This window comes from Aythya ferina (genome assembly GCF_964211825.1).
Source record: "Aythya ferina genome assembly, chromosome: 7".
In the NCBI taxonomy this organism is placed as follows: Eukaryota; Metazoa; Chordata; class Aves; order Anseriformes; family Anatidae; genus Aythya; species Aythya ferina.
In genome coordinates, this window is record NC_140302.1 from 15765173 (window position 1) to 15787753 (window position 22581).

General features: G+C 36.8%; 1 protein-coding gene across 2 annotated transcripts in view; it reads right to left on the reverse strand.

Moving 5' to 3' along the window:
• Positions 1–22581, reverse strand: part of ADK (adenosine kinase) — a 278828-nt gene that overhangs the window by 25286 nt on the left and 230961 nt on the right. For both annotated transcript variants that reach the window (XM_084526511.1, XM_084526512.1), the window contains exon 9: positions 15895–16009. In XM_084526511.1, the coding sequence (XP_084382637.1) occupies positions 15895–16009 (115 nt within the window). The remainder of the gene's footprint in view (positions 1–15894; positions 16010–22581) is intronic.

Genomic DNA, 22581 nt, shown 5'->3' on the forward strand with positions numbered 1-22581 from the left:
AAATGTCTAGCTATTTCCTCAAATAAGCTTTTGATCCAAGGGCTGATAGTAGGAGTACAGATGCTTACAAGATGGAGACACATTCATGTTTCTTTTGTAAGCTTTAACTTGTAAAAAAGAAAAGGAACAACTGTGAAACAGAATGCTGTCCCATCTCCTTTCCACCCCCATCCTCTCTCATTTTCTTTAGATCGGGGGCCAAAAACAGATAAAAAGGAAAAAAAAAAAAAAAAAAAAAAAAGAACTTAACAGAACATAGAAACCTAAGCTCAAAACCTATAAATGTCTCTGGACAGCTATAAGGTAAGAAGTAATGAGAAAAGAATTTGGAACAAACCCATGTCAGTCTGGCCGATTCTGAGCTCTTACCTTGCTCCAGAAGGTAAAACCAGAAGCCCACAGGCTCTAAGCCTCTGCACCTTCTTCAGCACATTAAATGCATCTTTTAAAATTAGCAGCATAATATTTTCTCCTGTTTCTTTTTCTACAGTAGAAACTACAACTGCTGTTGCTTTATTTCACATAGAGATACCACACTTGATATGTAAATCAAATAGACACTGTAATTCTCCCATGACTATCAGCACAGCTCTGTCCACCGTGGTACATGTAAGTCAACATGGGCTAGGGTGCTGGGCACTGGACCCCTACCTAGAAATCCTTACAATGTCCAGCAGTGATGTGTTTCAAACCTGGCCGTGTTGATTCAACCTGTCACTTCCAGGCAAACAGAATGAGATCCTGCATTTTCAGGCTGGGACTTTCAGATAGCTGTATTGCGTGAGCACTACAGGCCCCCTGGCACTTTCTGTGTGCCGGGTAAGTTTGCCTTGTTTTGCATGCCAGCATCTCCCTCTCCTCCATCTATTTCTGTGCATTGTTCTGCCTGGTGCTGTAGCTGTGAAGGGCTTGTCAGAAAAATAAGGAATTTGTTTGTGCAAGTCAGTGGAGTTAAATACTATAACAAGAAAAATGTACGTCAGCCTCATGCTTTCAGATCTTTCTAATCAAATATTCTAATAATACACTATGAATGATGCTGTATTCAAATAAATTCAGTATGTAGCCAAGAAAACTTTATAACAAGGAATAGTGAAGAAGTTAGGCCTTTTCTGCTATTATGAACAACGTTACTCAAAACAAGTCATAGAGTAATTGTCACTTATAAAGCATTTATATGTATATGGTATGATAAAATCAATATAAATACAAATTTATTTCCATAATAAAATGCCAAAATAGGGCAATTAGGCTACAATTCTTGCAGCTTGCTAGGCAAAAGTAAGTAAGTACATATAGCTATGGGAGCCAGGATGCAAAGAACTGTCCCTCAGAGGCAATGCATTTGCAGTGCAAACAGAGAAGGAATATGCCAAAGATTTTGTATTTTCTACTACTCTACTCATGATCCTATAGGCATCTATAGCGTGAATGACAGTATGCAGACCCCACTTTCTCTCTCACTAAGGAGGTAAAAGTTAATCCAAAGATGCTCAGTGAGACTTGTCTTCCCTTTGTTGTTCTGCCCAGACACATGTATTGCCCCATTTAGTCAAGAGTATTTTTATTCAGAAGTCATATTCACAGCATTTACGTGTGATTCATAGGATTGGAGTTAATAGGGGAAAGAAGGTTTCTCCAGAGGAACTCATACACATCAGCTATTAGCAATGATGTAAAATTGAACAGTATTCTTGCACTCAGCATATAGCCCCTGAACCTATGTGTGATAGGGTCTGCACTCCTGTCATTTCAGCGCCGCTCCTTGGAAACAATGATCTTTAAGGTCCCTTCCGATCCAAACTATTCTATTATTCTGTGGAACTATTATTATTTATACCTGCATGAGATCAGACCCAGAACTCTGTACCTAGTTATAACTGTACAAAAAGTAACTGTGTCAACCAACACTCATGAATAGCTTTTATAGGCCTGAATGTGTTTTGTTTACTTTATATAGGTAATGGGATCCACTTAGCTTTTGGTATTGCCTGTACCATCACTGCCAATGCCATGAGTTGAAGTTCTGTTTCAGTTCTCATATTGAACAATTCTTTGTTTGCACAATTAAACAAAACCCTATGACTGCATGTAAAAGATGGGGGAATGAGTGGAGGTCAACAGAAAACACTACAGTTTTGCTTCAGATTGGTGCTAATATTAAATAAGGAAATGCATACATACATATATGGAAAAACTGCCCTAAAGAACAAGCCGATGAATTTTTCTGGCATGTGTCACAATGTTTAAAGTTTAGAATGGCAATGAACTCTGTTGAGGAAGCCTTTCCGAGCACACACGAGTATTGCCATTTGCCCGCTAGGCAGAGATTTCAGAGGGAGCTGAAACTGCGCCCACTGAACTGCCAGAAAATGCACTCTGTAACTCAGCGCGGCTGCTGAAGACATAAGGCAATGCTCAGAACTGCATCATTTTCCTGTGATCTCTGCAACAGGAAAGGGGTTGAAGACTCAGGAAAGGCATAGAGTATCAACTCATAGACATCCAAAATAAGGAAAACTCAGAACTTCCGTAACTGTTTCACTGATTGAACACTATGAAATTACAAGGAAAAGCTCAGATCAAAATCAGTCCTGAAGAAGGAGATGGGTTACAACAACCTACATCCATGAATAGTGTGACCCTAGCCTCCAACAAGAACAGGTGCCCTGGGCATAATGATGGCTGCACATTGGTATAGCTCCAGCACAATGAGTCTAGCCACCCCAGTGAAAGTACAGCGTGGCACAAAAACAGATCTGGCCTTGGATATCAACAAATATTGACCTCTGCAAATCCAACATGATTTGGCTTGATTGGTGTACATCCTACTTCATCATTAAAATTAAAACAAACAAAACAAACAAACAAACAAATAAACCCTCTCAAGAAATATTACTCTTTAAGCTACATTTGGGAATGGAAGATATAAACAAATCTCTATTTCCATCCACAAGTAGATAGCTCAGGTAGTGAAAACAAGTGCAAATGACGACAGATGGAATTTCAATATTCAATGTCTAATGCACAGAATACGTCGCATATGTATGCCCAAGTTCTGTTGAATACATCACATATGTATGCCCAAGTTACGCTGACCCATGTTTTAGCTCACACACATCCTTCAACCTTCTGAAACCTGGCTGTACGGGCTGTGCAAACATGAAGTATCTTTCAGCTAAGAAAGCAGACCACGTACTTCACTTTCTGCTTGCACTGACCCACGTGCTAGCGTGAAAGCACATATGTTTGTACTCCATTTCATGCTGTTCTACAGACATACCCGAAATCACTGCACAGCTGGACCATCAAAACACTGTCCTATGGGAGAATTTTCACAAATACTGATCTATAATGTGGTCAAGAAGCTTATCAGGACGTTGGCTAAAACAAGCTGTAGAAAAACGCATTACAATTTGATTTTGAGCAGGACAACCCCTGTATTATGCCTCACATTTTTTATACATTAAGCATATTGCCCTAACAGGGCAAACACACCTGTCAAAACTTGCAAGCTTTCTTAGCTATACCTCAGCTTCACAGTGGTGAACACAGAAATCACATCATTTAAATAAATGCCATGTTACATGACAGCTTTGTTTATGCTACATGATAATCTGAGAAGCATGGGTCGTCAGTGGAGGCAGAAATGGGCCCAAGGCATTTCTATTTTACTTGAGCATCAGTAAGACTGAAAAGAGAAGGAGTGAGCATTAGGTCACTACAGAGCAGTTTTGAAGGAGCTTTTTCTTCTGGGAAAATGTATATTTAGTTTCATAAATACAATCAGTCCATCAAAATGAAAGAGAGACTTCCTTACAAACATTATTAAAAATAAGTTAATGTATAAATATATTTCTCCTTTTTTTAATTAACTGGATGCTATCTGGGCATTGTTGAGGTAGATATGCCACAGGAATTTTAGAAATTTAAATTGCCTTTCAAGGCAGATGTAGAAATTTGTATTTTTCATCCTTTTAACTCTGAGCTCTGATCTAGAATTTTAATTTTTTTTTTTCTTCTCATGCTGTATTTGTAAATTCTCTATTGCCTTTAATTAAGATCTCCCTAGGCTATTTATTTATTTTTGAAGAATGAAACTTGCTTACTAGATGGATTTTCTCAGGCTTTTGCAGGTTTTAGATCTATTAGAAGATGTCACTGCAGTGTAGGCTGAGATTTGTTCTAATCTCAGTGGGGAAACATTCTGATCTTAAAAACACCAGTTAAAAACAGCAACTCCACTGTTGTTAATGGAACTCTTTCAGTATTATGCAAGTCTAGAACCAGAATTTGGCCCCAAATGAAGGAGCTTATTTTCGCTCTAAATTAGCTACAGATCATTTCTTAGATAATTAAATGTCTGTACGTTTTGCACATGCAGGCTAAGCTGGAAGAGTGGTGCTTTCCTCCCACAGCTCTCATCCCAGGCCCCCAGTTTTCTGGTAACCAAAAATGGGTCTCGGAGGAGGCATTGGGAATCAAATATCACAGCTTCACATGCTCTCATCTTCTAGATCAGACTGGTGACTGCCCAGAAGCTGACACACCATACATTTGCAGTATGAAAATCTAACATGCTTTGCTTTGTTTATCTAAGCATCTGTTTTGATTGCAGATAAAAAGACTAATTTATAGTTTTTGTGTTCTACCTTTCAAAATGATCTTGATTTTTTTAAGCAGGAAATCCATAAACAGTCTTTATTTTTTTATATTTGGTTTTAGCCAAATATAAAAATATCACTCCAAAAGACACATACTTATACCCCATGATGTGCCAGAGATTAAAAGAAAATTGCATTAGCACTACACTAAATACAGCATTTAACTGCTCACAAATGGATTTTCATATTTCTGTGTTAATTTACAATGTGCAATAGGTAGTGCAATCTAATCCACCACAACTGCATAATATTTTTGACCAACTTGCTGTTGATAAATAATGCAAGTATTAGGTTATTAAATTTTTTACAATTAAGTGACTAAGAAAGCTGTTTATTGCCTTCCGTTATACCCTCTGTTAATAAGATCGTTGTTGCAGATGTTCATGTATGCTGCATTGATGTTTAATGGTGCATGATGCTCTAGGTGGTTCCCATAACCTTGCTTTGTCTACTATGAGCTGACTCAATTGATATGATAATAGAGAAAAGAGGTCTGAAACAAGCTGGGCTGTACTGGCACAATTTGCATAACCTTTAAATTTGCCATCATTTGATAGCCAACTGCTCCTAAAATTTTTACTCAGATGTCAGCAGCAACAATATACTGTACAAACAGCATTCTGCAATTGGACAGGTGGGGAGGAAAGAGAGGGCATGCATAGTTTATTGCACTTTTATATTCTATCAGGAAATGTACTTATTATCAAATTTAGAAAGCCAACAATTTGGAGTAGAGTTCTGCAGTTTTATTCGTGATCAATTGCTATTAGCCACAATGCATGGCCTGGCATCTTTTCAGGTTCACAGTACAATATCACAGTGTCAGATTACAAGCGGTATAAATATTTGGTTCCACCTACTCCTCTCTGATCTAGTTTTGACTGCTAATCACTGTGGCAGGGAGTGGAATCAGGGTGGATTACAAAGGAAGGGGGGGGCACAGGGTAGCAGAGTACAGCAAACAAAATCAGTGGAAGTCACCTTCCAAACTTTAAATCTGGTTTCTGAAGACTGTCTGTACTCTTTTTAAACAAACGTTATTATGTGGGTGTAGCCAAAGCCTGACAATGTACAAATAATTTGAGTTTGCTGTATTTACTAAATCTGCTGTCTTTACATACTTTAAGTCAGGTCTGCTTATTTTACTGACTTTTTTATTCATAACAAAGAAAATAGCTCTGGCAAAAGTAAGCTGGAGCCTACTTTGATTCACATAGGATCAAATACATTAAGTTTATTTTTGTGGTATTTGTGGATTTATATCTAAACTGCTACTTCCTAACCTGTATTATTCGCAGGTGTGTGAACGTCGGGTCACTGGTATATGAGTAAGGTGCACAGCTTATTTTTCAGAAATGGCATTTGAATCTTTCCCACTTTGCTTTACCTGTAAAACCTACTGTGGAAATAACCGAGTCAAACTGATGATAAAACCTGACAAATCCGCTTTCAGACAGGTAACCATTTTGGAGAACTCCAATGTACTCCTCTCCCTCACCCCACCTCCAGTGTCAGCTCTGAATGTTTTGTTGCCTTACACAAAATGCATACTAAATCCCTAAAGCAGGACCCATTCTAACTCACACCCCAACCCTCTTGTCCACTTTTTCCACTAGCCAGCATCTCTGCTCTCTCTCTCCTGGAGATAAGAATTTGTATTTCATTCAGCCACCTATTTACCACAACTTCTTTTACCTGAGACTGGATGCTACAGCAGAGAAACTTCTAATCAAAGGGTCAGTTTCAGCAGTTAATTTTCTTCCAGGGTCACCATACATAACCACATTTTACGCTCTTTCCATTCTGTGCAATTATTTTATAGTGACTATTTGAGCTGGTGAAGATTAGAGTCCTGAAAACCTAAGTTCCATCATTTATGGCAAAAGCATGACATGGATAGCTACAATTTCAACTTTTCTACAATGTTCATTCAACTATAATCACAAGATGGGAAATAAAATCTCTAAATTAAAGATGATAGGCTATCAGAGTCTGTAGGGCACCTTCTGAGTGGAGATTCTGCTGTTCAAACTCCTCTCCGATGATTTGCTGTGAAGTGAACTACTGCTTAATAATAATAAAAAAAAAAGGCTAAAACTGCCAAAATAATGGAAAAAAAAGATTTTCTGCAGAAGATATTTTGCCTAGCTGCCAGTGGTCAAAGGGTCCAGTGTTTTATGCACCTCATTTGTAACAGACAGCAAAGAAGATACCTTAAGGTAAAACATGTTATCAAATCTCTCAGCATACATACAGTTCTTTTTTTGTATAACCTCTAGGTAGACTTCAAAAATTGAATGAAGAGGTTGCAGACAAGGTACTGCACACAAAAAGACACATGGATTCATATAAACCATTCATATTCATGAGTGTTTTAAGTTCTCCATGGCTATAATCAATATCCAATGAAGTTAATGAGATCTTTCCGTTGATTTCAAAAGCAACTGGGCTGAGCCCCAGAGACAATAATATCATATTCTCTTCAAGAAATCCAGCTGATAACACATACTTTGATAAGTTACTAGCTTCCCATCCAGAATTTCAGCAATGAACAAAAGATATGTTATCTTATTTCAAACTCATCTTCCAAAATGAGCAATATAATGTTATAAAACTCAATATGGAGTGTTTAATAACTTTAACTGAGAAGCAGTCAAGGCCACAGTAGTTACTTGTGATGTTAAGGCCAATATAAGATCCATAAATAAGACAATTGTTATTTGTTTAAAAGGGAAATGAAAAAAAGCCTCAATGTGTCATCCTCCCAAAAGGTTGAGTTTTTGTTTTCTTTTAACTTTGAGTCTCTACAAAGCAGTGCTTCCAACTCTTATGTCTTCTAACACATCTAAGCCCATCCAATAGATTTAATCACTGATAAGTAGAGTTATAAGTTCAGACTGGCCTTGACCTTGGGCAGTATGACATTATCTGAAAACCATTAATGGTCTGAAACTAAAGGAAAAGCTCATTAATAAAAGCAAAACTGTACAAAGGTAAAAAAAAAAAAATAAAGAAAGAAAGAAAAAGGAAGAGAAAAAAGGTAGTTTTATTAAAAGTATTGATCATGACCTAGGGCACTACAGACATTGATCTTCCCACATCTCCACAGGAAAAAAAAAAAAGTTAAGCCAACAAATTATTGATCTATCATGAAACCTGCTGAACAAGGCATACATTTAATTTCTTACAATGAAAAAAATAATCGTACCAAATCAGCGCAAAGAGAAAATCTATTTCTTAAAAACTATTGGTAGTTGAAAGAATTGCAAAAATTTGCTATCTGACTGTTTTCATAAATTAGCTACCCTATTAGTATGATTTGAACCCAAGTGTCGGGAGGGGAGAAGCCTATGCACTGCAACCCTTTAAACCATGGGTTTCAGATTTCAGTTCATTAAACCATGTGTTTTAAAGGAGGAATGGAGAGCATACAACATGCTGAATATTTCAGCAGCACAGAATGTGTGTACAGAAAAGGAAAACGCTGAACTTGAAACAAAGCAAAAACTTAATGAAAAGTTTATAGCATAATTATTTGATATAAGATACCACAGTTTTGGATTTTCTTATCATTGTAGCTGCAGTAATAGTAGCTGAAAAGCTAGAAGTCACCAGAATTTCATGTTTGGTGTACAGACAGAGAGGTAGGTGTCATTTTCAGAAAACAGGGCCATAACCTCAACAAAGTTGCATGAATTACACATCCACTGAGAGGCACAAACTCAGTTTGGAAGGCTGTCATTAGTTCCAGTGCTTCCTAAGTACTGAATGATTGATTTTGCTGTCTCACCATTCTTTTAATATAATTCTATGATAAAAATTGGTTTTCAAAACACAAGATGTCAAAAAGATCATTTCCCTTTTGATAATATACTTATGTCTCTATCCCTCTTTCTCTGCTGTTTGCTTTGCAGACAATTGTACAATGTCACCAGCTGATCCTGACGCAAATTTCCACCTTGGGAACCACAGTCTCTGTAGTTGCCAGATGCAAGTTCAAAACACAATATGACTTGGAGTGGAGCTCCACAATAATTTAATCCATTATAGTTCACAGATACTATAGTCTCCTTTTTCCTTGTCTCCTACGGCTGACCACTGCAACACAAGACGCAGGAGATAGCCAGTGACATTCTTAAGTGGCTGAATTCAAACAAATAGCAGGAGGTACTTCTTCACAACTCAGTCTTTGACACTCATTGTATGATTCAGAAAGTCACAAACTACGGATTGCTGGAAGCTAGGAGAGCGTAACATGGAGGTATCACTACAGATTTTTTTCAGTTTTTACAAGCACCTACTACTATACGTTGTTGCAGATACTATTTTAGGTAGACCTTAGGTCCAACCAAGTCCTGCTCCCCCTTTTCCACTCTATAAGGCCAATATCACTTAATTTCTGTTACACAACCACTGGAGTTGTGTATTAACAGTCGTGCCTCCAAGAATTCCTTTTAGACTTATGGTACAAAAATTGACTTCCTAGATCTATGTATTTGTATTTGAGAAACAAATACAGAAATTCTTCTGTGTAAGAGGAAATACTGCCAAGTCCTAACAAATAGAATGGGGGCCCATGTTCATTGCCCTTCAACAAACACATGCTTTTCACAGCTTAAAGTAGTAGTTTTTCCGTGGAATGCCAGAATGCAAATTCATTATGGCACCTGAGATTCAGGCTATGCTTAATGAAAAGTATAGTTTTGCCTTCAAAATTCCTTATTACTAGTGATTAAATTTCTTCTCAATTGCTGGGCTAAACTGTTGTGTTACTAGGTTAGACTAGTCAAGATATTTTATTCTTTAAATCCATGAGAAATTACTGAAACACGCACACTTACACGTTGCTTACATACATATATATATTTACATATATAGATACATAGGTATATGCATTCTTTGAGATGTAATTGTTGATACACAAGTCCAGTTGAGATACTGGTATCCAGGAACTTTGATTTTAATAATGTGTTTCAGCTGTCTAATAAAATCCTCAGACCTCTCCCACACAGCATGAAATCATGAATGGTCTCAGTTACAAAAGGTATTACCAGCTTTGCTATTCATTAATCCCTATCAACAAACATTCATTATTAATTTAGGTTTTGTGGTTTCCTAAGTCACAACTAAACTAAAAATAATTCTACTGGGCTTTCTGGCTCATTTGTTCTGCCATTAGCAGACCAAAATTTCCATTTTTCCTAAATCCATTTTTGGTATTTAAAATTTTCTTTACATTTGTGAATATCACAGGACAGGGAATAGTGACAGTGTGTAATCCTGTGAAAAAGAGCACGCATTGTAATATAACCCAGCTGCAGGCCCAAGACATGACTTTTGTTTGTGTAAACATGTAGGAAGGCTGTCTGATAAAAAGAGCACGTCAGGATTTTTCCTGTCTGGAAGGCTGAGCATGAAAGCTATGAGAACTAAGGAAAAAAACACACTTTTTCTTGCTTAGAGGACAACATACTATACCCAGTAATTTACAGAAAGAGGAACTGCAAACAGGCCCACCATAAAATGTCAGCAGTGTCATTAGTAATAAATACTTCTGTGTTTTATAGATAAGCTTACAAGGTAACATGCTGGTCTATGATTGCAGCACAACCTGACAAAGAAAACCCACTGACCTCTGTTTAGACTATATTATATGCTTGTTTTTATTCCCCAAAAACGCATGGAGCATCACACCATCAGGATTTAAGAATGGCACTTAAAAACTCTAGCTTCCAAAATTTTGTCAGCTCTTCTAAACAAAATGGTTTAAAAGTCCTCCTTCAAGATCTAACATACCCTTACAGAGTACAAGAAGTTTCATCATTCATAAAAAGACACTCTCCTCCATACTTCTGTTGCTATTTTCATTTAGATCAAGTTTTGGTTTTATCCAAACCCATATAAACTTTTAATTTATGAAAATATGTGCACATATTACCTTGCGACTGGTTGTACTGGATTAAACCAACATCCATTTAGCATGGTATCCTGTTTCAGATAACAGGGGAAGGCCAATGCCTAGTATCACTCCAACATCAAAAGCTTTGTAGTGAGCTCTAAAATTTGTTAATGTTACAAGTTTTATAGCCACGTATTAATTTGGCCATATTGCACAGGTTGTGTAATTTATCAAACAGATTAATTGTCAAGTAATAATAGCAAATAGAAATTCAGAAATTTCAGTATGTACTACGTGTGAGGTACACTAAGAGATTTTTAAGGGGTACCTTTCTCTTTCTACCACATCACTGCAAAGCTAATACATTTCCTGAAACATTCTTAAGTCACACATCCCACAAATTGAAGAAGATGTAAGTGGTGTCATTAACTCAGTAAAACCCTAACTTGTTTTAGGTAGGTTTTAATGCTTGAATCCTTAACAATTTCATTTCTTTACTGCATATTCTAACAAGTGAGCTTATTACAAACGTGCCCTTAACAAAGGTGGTCTTAAAAATATTTGGGGAAAAAAGAATGGAAAATTCTGTGTTCACGCCTGAACATGCCAGATTTCATCATTCATAACTTGAAAAATGCTGAAGTGATTTTCTTTAAATTTGGACTGTTTTTCTTTCCACTATTAAAGCTATAAAACAAGCCAAGTTTAAAGTTTGTAGCTTCAGCTGTTTTTGAATTATGCAAATATTTCAATATAAAAGTATGTTTTTCCATTGCTGAACTGATTTTGCTCAGACTTTCCAAAGATTTCCCTTTGGGCCAAGACCAGTCATAAAATGTATCTGACTAAAAGTAATTTGTTTAAAAATGTTATGAGCAACTCTGTAAAAAGGATAGTTTTCACAGCATTTAATTCTGACAAATGTTATAGCACACATATAGATATGACATATATGTTGTTGCCAGAGTTTGTGATTTTTGGTGTGTTTATTAAAAGCCCCAGCTGCTGAAATCAAGAGATTGGATGTGGTCATTAACCCTTCCCCCCTTTCCCTGCATACGTATTTTTTTGTGGTTACAGAAAAAAATGTTGAAACATGGAATGAATGTATCCCACCAAGCCGGGAACCTGAAGTTATATCCAGAATCTCAGACCTGGGAAGAAGAATATGATGAACAAGGTTGCGTTAGTGGGACCTGAGTGTTGATAGCCAAGTAATTCCCAATACAGCCAAGGACCATCCACACAAGAATTTAACCAATGCTGTTCCTCAAATAAACTTTCCCAGGTAAGCAAGTCCATAGATTCTATTTTTGGGTTACTAGTGTCTTTCCCAAACCATAATGCTCTGTACTGAAAGGTATCATCACAGGTGCCTCTCTCAGGTTACTTTTTTTCAGGAGTTTTGTCAAAATTCAATCATTATGGGGACAGATTTCTGAAAAAAAAAAAAAATTGTCAGTGGTAATTCTTAGGCTCACTAAGAAACTCCAATGCCTTCAAGTTCTACAGTAAAAAGATAAAATTTGACATCAGAGGAAAATGCACCCAAATGACACGAATAGGAGAACTTCAGACAATGATAACATGCTCCATGGAGTCTTATTAGAAGCTGACAGTTAATTTAGTCAACATTTCATCTGCAATAGCTCCCGTGTGCCAATCCTAAACACTCCTTTCCTTCCCTATAAAACATACTGATCACACTCAGCTTGAATTTGAGCTTGCCTTTTTCTTGCAATTATTCCTACTGACAGAGAACAGGAAGGAAGGGGAGAGGAAAGCAGCCTTGGGGCTGGAGTACTGTGATGGAGGAGATATGAACAGACAGTAGGAAGACCCAATGTGCTCCATGAAAGAGAGAGAGAAATTTTTCCTCTAAAAACACAAATAGTTCAGACAGATTAGGAATTTGGACTGACAAATGGGAATGGCTTAGACTGGAATGGCTGATGCAGTTCTTGCCATTTTCATAATCTGCTCCAGCTGCATGGACCTCTAAGTTGCTTGTCAATCAGTGCCTGAGTGGCCACAGTTCACAGTCTCTTTGAGGTGAGCCACCACTACTTTTGGTGGGCATTAAAACAATGTTGGGTTAAACTGCAGCAATTCACAAACTGATTAAACATCCTTGCCGTAGAGCTGGGACAGATCGCTGGAGGAAGTAGACTTTTTAGCTGTCTCAGTCTATCAGAGATATATTCTTTGAACTTTTTGGTCACTCCTTCTTTTCTTTTGGTAAAAATCTGCACCTTCCTGTCCTATGCTCTACTCCTCAAATACCTGTTGATACTTCTGTTCTCTGGGATGTTCAAGAATCAACAACTGTCTCCACAGTCAGTCCTCTGTACATGTAGTGAGCAGCTGTATTTGGTCTTCTTTGTCCCACCAAAAATAAAACAAAATTCTACATCTCATTTACCAACACATATAATTCTGTGTCCTTTCCCGAATGAACAAGTAACCTGGAACAATCCCTTTTATGCACCTCATTTTCTCTCCTTCCAGCCAGAGCTGAACCAAAGTGTATCCCCTCCTTATTTCCGTTCCCTGATCTACCATTCGGCCTACACGTAGCCCACCAAAGAGGAACACTCCTCTTCCAACAAAGACACTCTCAACTTAGCCTCATGGCTGCCTTGTCTAGGACAGTAAGCAGAGGGTTTATTTTGACTGAGGAAACAGACCTCTGTTTAAGGAAGCTCTTACAGCCACGGTGTTGTCTTTCTCATTGTACCCATGCATAGGCAGGGCTGGGCAAGAACAGGGAGGTGGATGCCCATGTGTCTCTCTGTAGGGAGCAGTCCAGTCCAAGGCATTCACTTTTACTCCCAATGCTCAGTTGCTGTCAGACAGCAGAGTGCTTTCCGTGGGGAAAATAAAGGAGAAGAGAAGGTACAAAACCCACAAAGGTCCAAATTCACCTTGGCATCTTTCACTCTCACACTTGTAAGCTCCAGCTCCATCCTGCACTCCTTCAGAGGACATAAACTGAGAACACTGGAATATGTGATCTGCCAACAGCTGATGAAGGATGGTTAATGGCAGCAGTGGAAGGGAAGAACGAAACAGCAGAGTCTTTTGTCTGGATACTGATCCTCTCTGGTTGAGTCAAGTCAATAGTGACAGAAGCATCTTTCAGCTAATAAACATCCTAGAGCCATGTTCTTATTATCACTATTGACTTGGGTGGAAGGTCCAAATCCATAGCTGAAATCCATGACTTTGCAAGTACTGATCTAGGCACGAACTCTCTGACAATACATTGTTTCCTCGGAAAGGCAGGATAAACAACTATACAGACTGCTTTTTTCTAAAACCTACTCTTCTTCTGTACATTACAAAGAGGGAATGAGTTCTATGCAGGTAACTACTCCTAAATACAGCAATTCTTCCAAAAATCATTTAGAAACATTTTGCACTTTCCACTGCAAGTTTCAAAGTACAACTAGACCTAATTAGTGTTGAAATAAGTGTGTTAACAGTACTCTATGCCTTTCTATCATATCATCATATACTAAATTAAGGGACACATTTTCCTCCTTTCATTATTATTTTAACGTGAAGAGGTGGGAAAAAGATGATCCACACCAAAGGAAGGAAAAAGGGGGAAAACAATAACAAATTGGTATCTCTTTTGAGAATTGCCCCACAGGCCAAACATTTTTATGTTCTTAATCATTATTAAATGACTTAACATGACACACAGAGCCAGGCGAATGATTGCATCCTGACATGAGAACGAATTACAAATGAAATGAAAGATCAAGCTGTATTAGAGGACTGCCTCTGGGAAATGAAAATCTTTAATTCTCTTTTATTATTGACATTTATTTGGCTGCCATGAATAACAACATAGCAAAGAGATTCAGCTACGCTTGTGCACTGAATAGCTTATCCCACGGCTCAAAACTGCCTTAACATTTATCATGTTTGCTTTTGTAGCTGACACCATTGCATACACTCTCTATCCATCTTGCATTTATCATGCATATAAAGTGCATTCTCTAATTTAAGTTCATTTCATAGCGAACAAACAGCTAAGATTAGCAAGTGTCAGTCCTCAAATAAGCTCCCAGTTGTAAAAATATCAAAGAAGGGATTAATGGATTTGTTAACAACTCCAGTTTGAAGAATAAAATAAGTACACAGTGAAAATTAAATAAGAGCACAGGAGGGTTACACATAAGATTTAGGTTTACTACCATTATTACTAGCTCATGTATAAAAACATTTTTACACTGCTATTTCTCAGCCAACTGTACAATACTCCAGTGGAGTGCCTCCATATGGGCCATTCACATAATGCAGTAACTTTCTGGAAGCAGCACTTTCATCATTATTCAGTGAGATACACATACACAACTCTCAGTGACTGCTATTTCCTTTAAATCAGTCTGTAGCTAACAAAATACAGGAAGGAGCAAACTATTGGAGAAATCATTCAAACTGCTGCTAAGAATGATCTATATAGCAGTGACATACCTACTTAGTGCCTAGCCCTGCAGCCACAGGCTGAAGCAAATTCTGATTTTGAGGCAAATATCATATGAGTAAGCACTGGTCCCTCAGGTGCAAAGCTTCCTCGACTTCACTTGATTTCCAAAGGAGGAATTCAGCCCTGACTAATAACTTACCTTGTGCAGGAATGAGTGACTAAAATGGCTTGCCACAGCACATGTTTTTAATAGCTTTATTTAGTCTAGAAGCATAGGTGGACAAAATTAAAGAGACTGTCAAAAGGTAGGCAGTCATGTTTATAATGCTTAAATCTGTGTGTCGTACATCATCAATTTAGACAGCACAAACTACTTGTATCCCTGCTAGAACACCTTTTTTTCCCACGTATTCCTTTGAGAATAGAAGAGCAGACGGCTGAGAAAAGCTTGAAGTGAGACTTTCTGCTCAAAGCAAGAAAGACTGGAAATTCACTTAGTACTGGATTTCACTTCCTCCTTTTCACAAATGTTTAAATATACTATACTGTTGCACAGCTGTTCTCAGCAGGCATAGTGTGTTCTTGTTTGCAGCAAAGATGGCTACACAGATAAAATCTCAAGTCATAAAATCTGAGCAAAACCAACTGGATCAATATTTTAGATCTATGTTATAAAAAAGAACTTCAGATGTTCAGAACTAAATTCTCAGGCATTCCTATGAAATACTAACTTCTTGAATTCGGAATCTTAAAACAATTAAAAACATAACAGAGATGAGAAACATTAACATCAAAAGGCAAACGCTATGCCTACCATTTAACAGTTTTTAAAACCAGAACTTGCAATTGCTTAACTAGAATATTTACTGAGAAAAAAGATTTGAAAAATATACCTGTAGCCATTACAGTGTCATCTTTCCCCTGGGTAAAGACTACAATTCGTTGCCTTTTAGTGTTCACCTTTGGCAGGGCTTGTGTCTTCTTGGCTATCTCTTTAATGTCTTCAGTCTATTAATAAAGAGAGAAAATTCTTGTAACCAGCATATTAGAGCAGTGAAAGATTAGAACTGTATTAGCAGATCAAAAATTTATTTTCTTATGGCTAGGTATAAAACAGACTTTATTGTCCGTAGAGAAAGATTTTTAAAAGGAGAAATACTTCATTCTCCTAAGGGTTTATGTAGTACTATAAGACCAGTGTTTTTAATCTTGGTAATGATAGTTCAGCTATTCCAATTGCTGCAAAACTGCAAAGCTAACAAAGGAATTACAGAGCATTTCCTAATGAGCAATTAGTGGGTTTCTTTGCTGCTGACTGGATTCTAACCTTACCTATCATAAAATTAAAAATAAAATAGGTAAGAGAATACTTTGGATAAACTCTGAGCCTGATTTTCATCCAATTTAGCCAGGTTTTATAGTAGCATAATCCCTCTGATTTCAGCAGGATTGCTAACATTGTTTCTTGAATTTCCCTGCAACAACCAATCTCAACAAGTAAACCCAGGGCACCCTGCAGCACCTTCAAAGGTGTGGAGCCCAGGTGAATATGCGGTGTGCTCAGTAGCTCTCTGTTTGCACCACTGAGATGTAGGGAAGGAAAGGGTGGAAGCTGTATTCAGTGGGGCACAAAACATTCCCAATTTGCTGAAGTGAGGATAAGCTGCAAAAATTTCAAGAATCTTTGCTTTAAAGGGACTTTGTCTGTACACCACAGTGCATGCAGCTAGGAACAGAGAACTTGGCATACTGAACCAAACCACAAATCCATCCAATGTCTTCGACAGCAACAAGTTTGAAATGTTTTATTTGATGCAAGAAACCCAGTAACAGCACAACTTGTCATTAGAACATTATCCTTCCTATTCTCATATTTTAGTTGCCCTATGATTTGAAACACAAGGATTTCAACTTCTAATTTATTTAGTTTTCAATCTCATCTAAATATAGGTATTCCTGTTATTTGTATAAGCATCAAATCCTTTTATAATGCTCTGTGGTAAGCTTTTGTTCTCAAATTTATCTGGAGTCAGTAAGTTCCATATAAATTAAATTTGTTATATGTAAACCTATTTCTTGCCATCACTTATAATTTTTTCTTTTATTTTTTAAGCAGTAGGAAAAGTTAGAAAGACTACATTTATTCTCTATATTACTTACTGGGCCATGTTTTATTCATATCTGTGTTAAATAACACCATAATATATATATTTTTTTTTAGTTTGCTCTTATGTAGAAACTACTATGCTGAGAGACAGCAGATTTGGTGAGGGCCTAGTGTTGAGTACAGAATGAAACCACAACAGTATCTTCTGCATTTTTTAGCGTCCTGTTCATTACGAATACCAACTCATTTTTTTTAACACAACTACATAATGAATAGAGTTTATTTATAAAGCTGTCCAGAGTGGTTTCAAGTCATCTACCGGAGTTGTTTCAATTAATTTATATTAATAAATTTTTATCTTCCAAAATCAGCATATAGTGTTATTTTTTAAGCCAGGTACAGAATGTGAAGTTTTGACTGCAGCTGCTGATTTTAGCAAGAGGTTGCTTCTTTTTCAGCAGCAGCTTAGATAAACAAGACCTATAAACCTGCATACATTCAGTCCTGTTTACTTGTTGCTTTTTAGCAATCTTGTTGATCAAATCACTGACAACACTCTGCTTTTATTAGGTACAGAGAATATGCCTGAGCTGTATATTTAACAATATCCCTCTAAATGAAAATTCTTTAGTTCTTTTGCCATAGTTCTAGCCTCCCTTTAATTTCTCCTCCAGATCTCTGGTAGTCAGTGAACCCATTGATTAAGATACATTTACCAAACACTAAAATATTTTCCCCTTACTTATTGGTCTCTAACTACCTCTTTTTAAGATTGTCTCAAACTTTTAATCTCCATATACAGTTACTACACTCTCATTTGTGTTATTTCTTATTTCCTCCTGCTTAGACTCTTAATATGAGCTTTCAAGGGGAAACTTCTTCTGTTAGAGAAGTGAGGGAAGAACTTTGAATCCCTCTGAGTAAGGGCATCTTACCCCTAATTCTCAAAAGGCAAGGAATTCCGTAAAGATGCCAGTGAGAAAAATGCAGTCGCTGCTCTTTTGTTTTCAAATGTCTTTTTAAGTGGAGATTTATGTGTAGAAGGTATCAGCTAGTGGCATAGGCTGTTGAGCAGGGCATGAATGGAGAATTGCGGCCCTCCAAGCTGGCAATGGGTAGGCTTCAGACACCTAAGTTCTGAACCACTTCAGGCCTTGACAATTAAGATATCCTTGAAGTAAAAATACAATAAAGTGTCACAAATGCCAAGAAAAATGGGAAAGAAGCATTTATTTTTTCCTAAGGAGGAAGCAACTACTAATGACACTATTAAGTACATTTACAGTGGAGCAAAGCAGGCAAAGAAACCAAAGAGCTGAAAGATATTTGTGTAGTTTATTTACATGCACTTTAAATTTTAAAAGGAAAACAAGGACGTTATAATGGGAGAAAATAACATGATCAAGAGATGATTTCTTCAGTTTAAAGAAGAACAAAGAGAAACTTATATGAGGGAATGAAGGTCCTAAGGAAAAATACTAGTGAAGAACGATGGTAAAGGATGAAATAGGGTAGATGGTAAAAGAAAGTAAAAAGCATGTATATTTTCAAGAAGAATTAAATATATAATAAGTGTGCAACAGCAGAAGAAAGGTAATTAGTGGAAAGTATTTTTTTTTTAAAGTAGAAACTTCAGAATAAACTGGTTTGAGGAGTTGTGTCTGATTGTGAGGACTTTGAGTATCATCTGTGAGAATTAGCTTGGCCACTTTCAGCCAAAATCACTTTTCAAACTGAAAATTTTCAAAGAAAGACAATAAGAAATAGATGATATAGTGGAAGAGTTGGAACCTCAATGCTGGGGAGGCTTTAATGTTTCCACTATACATCTCTGCCTTACCACTGTGTTGCATTTCAAAGGTACAACTGTGACGTTTTGTGGTATGTGAATATTTATAGTTTAGGACTGCCTAACTACTATGTCCCTCATTTCATTGTCAAGCAGCAGTATCAAACATTGTCATTGCCTTTTTCTATATGGTATATACATAATATCATCAAATAGCTTTAATGAGTAATGTTTATTTTGCAATGACTCATACTTGTGCACTTACTGAGACTCTGCTATGCACCCTGTATCTACAGACAAGGCTGAACAGTAGGACTGTACTGGCTCATGGACCTAAAGCCTCTATAACACGTCCCAGATTCACGGAATACTCATACTTGCCTAATTGTATGCTTGAATCTGATTAACAAAGCTGACATGCAAATCTCACACAACCATGATCTGCCTATTGGTGCTGACCTGAGAAACCTTGCCTGTGGTGTTCTTTCCAGCAAGTAAGTGGGCTATACGCATGGAATAAAGTACTTCTGATATTCCAGGCTCAGGCAGAGGTATGTGAAAAACACCACACGGCTAAAACTGCTAGTTAGGCACTTGTGAGCTCTGTCTCGGAACAGACATACAAAAACTGGGACCACCACAGCCCTGAACTAAATAAGCTTGAATCCATTGGAAACAGTGGAAATCATTGCCTTTAAGACTTCAATTTGACCCAAGATCCCAAACTCTCTCATTTGGTTCCCTAACCAGTAATATATACTTACAGATGAGAGCTCCATCTCCAACACGAAAAATTATTTTGCATGGCAGCTGGTACCAACCCCTTATATACATTCTGCTCCATTCATTTAATTTTCAGTTTGGGTTTACAGAAAGAACTGAACCCTAAGTTTTATGTTAAAGTAGGACTATGTTTTCTTAATTCCTACATATAATGAACAGCAAGTTACCATTTTATAAAAACAAAACCTCACAATCCCTTATCCTGGCAATTCTTTTACTTGAAACGTAGTTAAAATATACTGACAACCATTCTACTACTTCATGGGGAACCAAGTCAAGAGCTGGGATAAAAATGGTGACTATTATAATGCATTACTGAGATGACTGCAATATGCAATTAGGATGAAGCACTATCTTCACAGACAGTGAATTTACTATTTATTTAATATTTTTTAAATGTCTTGGAACACAAACTTCACAAAAAAGACACCACTGATGCACTCCAGGAAGAGACTGCATCAGAAGTAATGTTCTGCATTTGATTATTACACATAAGCGCTGGTCAGGAGATAAAGTGAAGGAAATAACAGTCTTCAAATATGGTGATTGATTTTATAAATACACCTCGGATTTCAGCAAACTACAATGGAAGACTAGCTCTTAGTAAGGTGACACAGAAAAATAAAAATTCCTTTGAACAATGTTTCTCATACAAAAAAAAAAAAATTATGTGTGTCAGGGAAGTTTTTTCCCCTCCCAATTACAAGATTTTATTTCTTCAAAAAAGTGCTTTTTTTTTTTTTCCTGAAGTTGGTTTGTGCTTTTTTTTTTAAATTGTTTCTGATATACTTAACTCAATCCATATTTATATGATACATAGACCACACAAATTGTTGAAGTGTAAGACAGAAATGGAGATGATATTTTTTAAAAAAAGCTAGTCACAATTGACTTTCCACGCTACAAGACTTCCGATAAATTATTTTTGCTGTTGTTAAAAAATAAAATTCTTTCCAGGTTGCAATTCAAATTCAGGTAACAGCAACTTTTCAATACTTTTATGGAAAATATTCTCTTGATTTTTGCTCTGGCTACTCTAGTCCTTTACCTTTTTATGCTTTCTCAATATAGAATCATAGAATAATAGAATCATAGAATGGTTTGGGTTGGAAGGGACCTTAAACATCATATAATTCCAACCCATACAAATTGCAGAATCAATTTTAAAAGACTTTGAGAACTGCTGGAATTTTTTTTTTTTTTTTTAATATGAAAAGCTAGTTGAAGATATTTAAGTTTTCCCTAAGATACTTTCTCAGTAATGTGGATTTTTTTTTTCCTTTACAGCACAATGGGAAAACAAGACTGTGGACACTTATCAAATTTTACACTTCTCTGTCAGGAAACTTGACGTGTGAGTTGTTGCCAAGCAAGGGGGTAATAAGAGATAAGATCATAATCATTGTGCACTTTACTGATATGCTGTAATCAAATGTGGCAGATTTAGGATGTTCAGAAGGAACCATGCTAGAATCTCTAAGCAAGCACTAATGGAAAGGTTAATACGGTGGTAGTTAGCAGACACCAGCAAAAGCAGTTTGTCACTAGAGCTGAATTTAAACCAGGCACATTCAAAGTCTTTAGCTCAAGGGGGCAATAAAAATATAGAATGGGTAGGCTTAATACACTACTTCCTTTCTTTTTTATTGTCTAGCTACCAGAGGGTATCAATAATTTGTTATGCTTCATAATATATTTGGAGGCATCTGTGAAATTCATTCATTTGATAGAATAAATTGGAAGTGTATTTTTATGCTAACAATACAGATTATACAAATGAAAATTGACAGTGATAAAAAGTCTGGATTTCTACAAAGCAGCCGCATGAATTTAGAAAACATAAAATGAAATGGGACAGCCCACAGTTTTAATATCTAAAACATTGATGGCATTGATGTACCTGCTGGTGTATGGCTCTAAAGAGATCTAAATTGTAGAACAAAAGCTGCCAGTCTTTCCTTTTTTTTTTTTTTTTTTTTTTTTTTTTTTTGCATGCAACCATCCCCACACAAAAGTGGCATGTGCTTAAAGCGACGCGGTTCGAATTGCGCGGCTCTATTATTTATGCAAAATGGGTGTTGAGCAGTCAAACTCCTATCTATTCTTCCACATTGCAAACAAATCAATTAAGGTGGGTCTTATTCCAGTGAAAAAACATGTAAAAGGATTTATGTGTGTTCAGTTCTGCAATTTAGATTTCAGTGAGATCGCTTACTATCTGTGAAATTAGTACAACTGTTGTCACATTAATTATAGTATTTAAAACCTGCCTATTTGAATCGAGCATTAGAGACCAATAGCTGATAGCTTTGCAGATTAAGTTATCTGAATGCAGCCAATGAGAGGAACTATAAAAAGGTCTAGGCACTTGAATAAATTCCTCAAGAAGATGAAATCAAAAGCTCTGAGAATCACTGTAAAATCAACAGTGTTTACTTGAATAAAGTAGAGGATCAGGCATTTTCAGAGCACAGATGGAAAACACCAACTTGAATCTGTTTTGAAACAGAAATTCCACACCACCCCTTCGGAAAGAAGCTGTTTGGAGAAGCAGGGTTTACATTAATCAGTACCTAACAATTTTATATACAACCTTTCTAAAATTCATTTGCATAATGATAATCCGCATATGGCAGGGTTTAAGTTCTTTAAGCGGTGTTAGATTTCACTATTTAGTCTTGCCTCGCCACTGCCTTAGCAGCGAATCCTTATGGAGTGTAATGCAGCTAATGAGGTAGCTTTTTAACTGAACAAACTGACAGGTCCCATATCTGCAGAGGCAGCTTGAAACCGTGCCCAACCTCTCGGCTTCCCAAGAGGCTTTTCAAAATTCAATAAATAACATCTGTAGGCGATGTTGGGTGCAGACCTAGCAGAGTGCGTCATAACACTGAGCTGGCA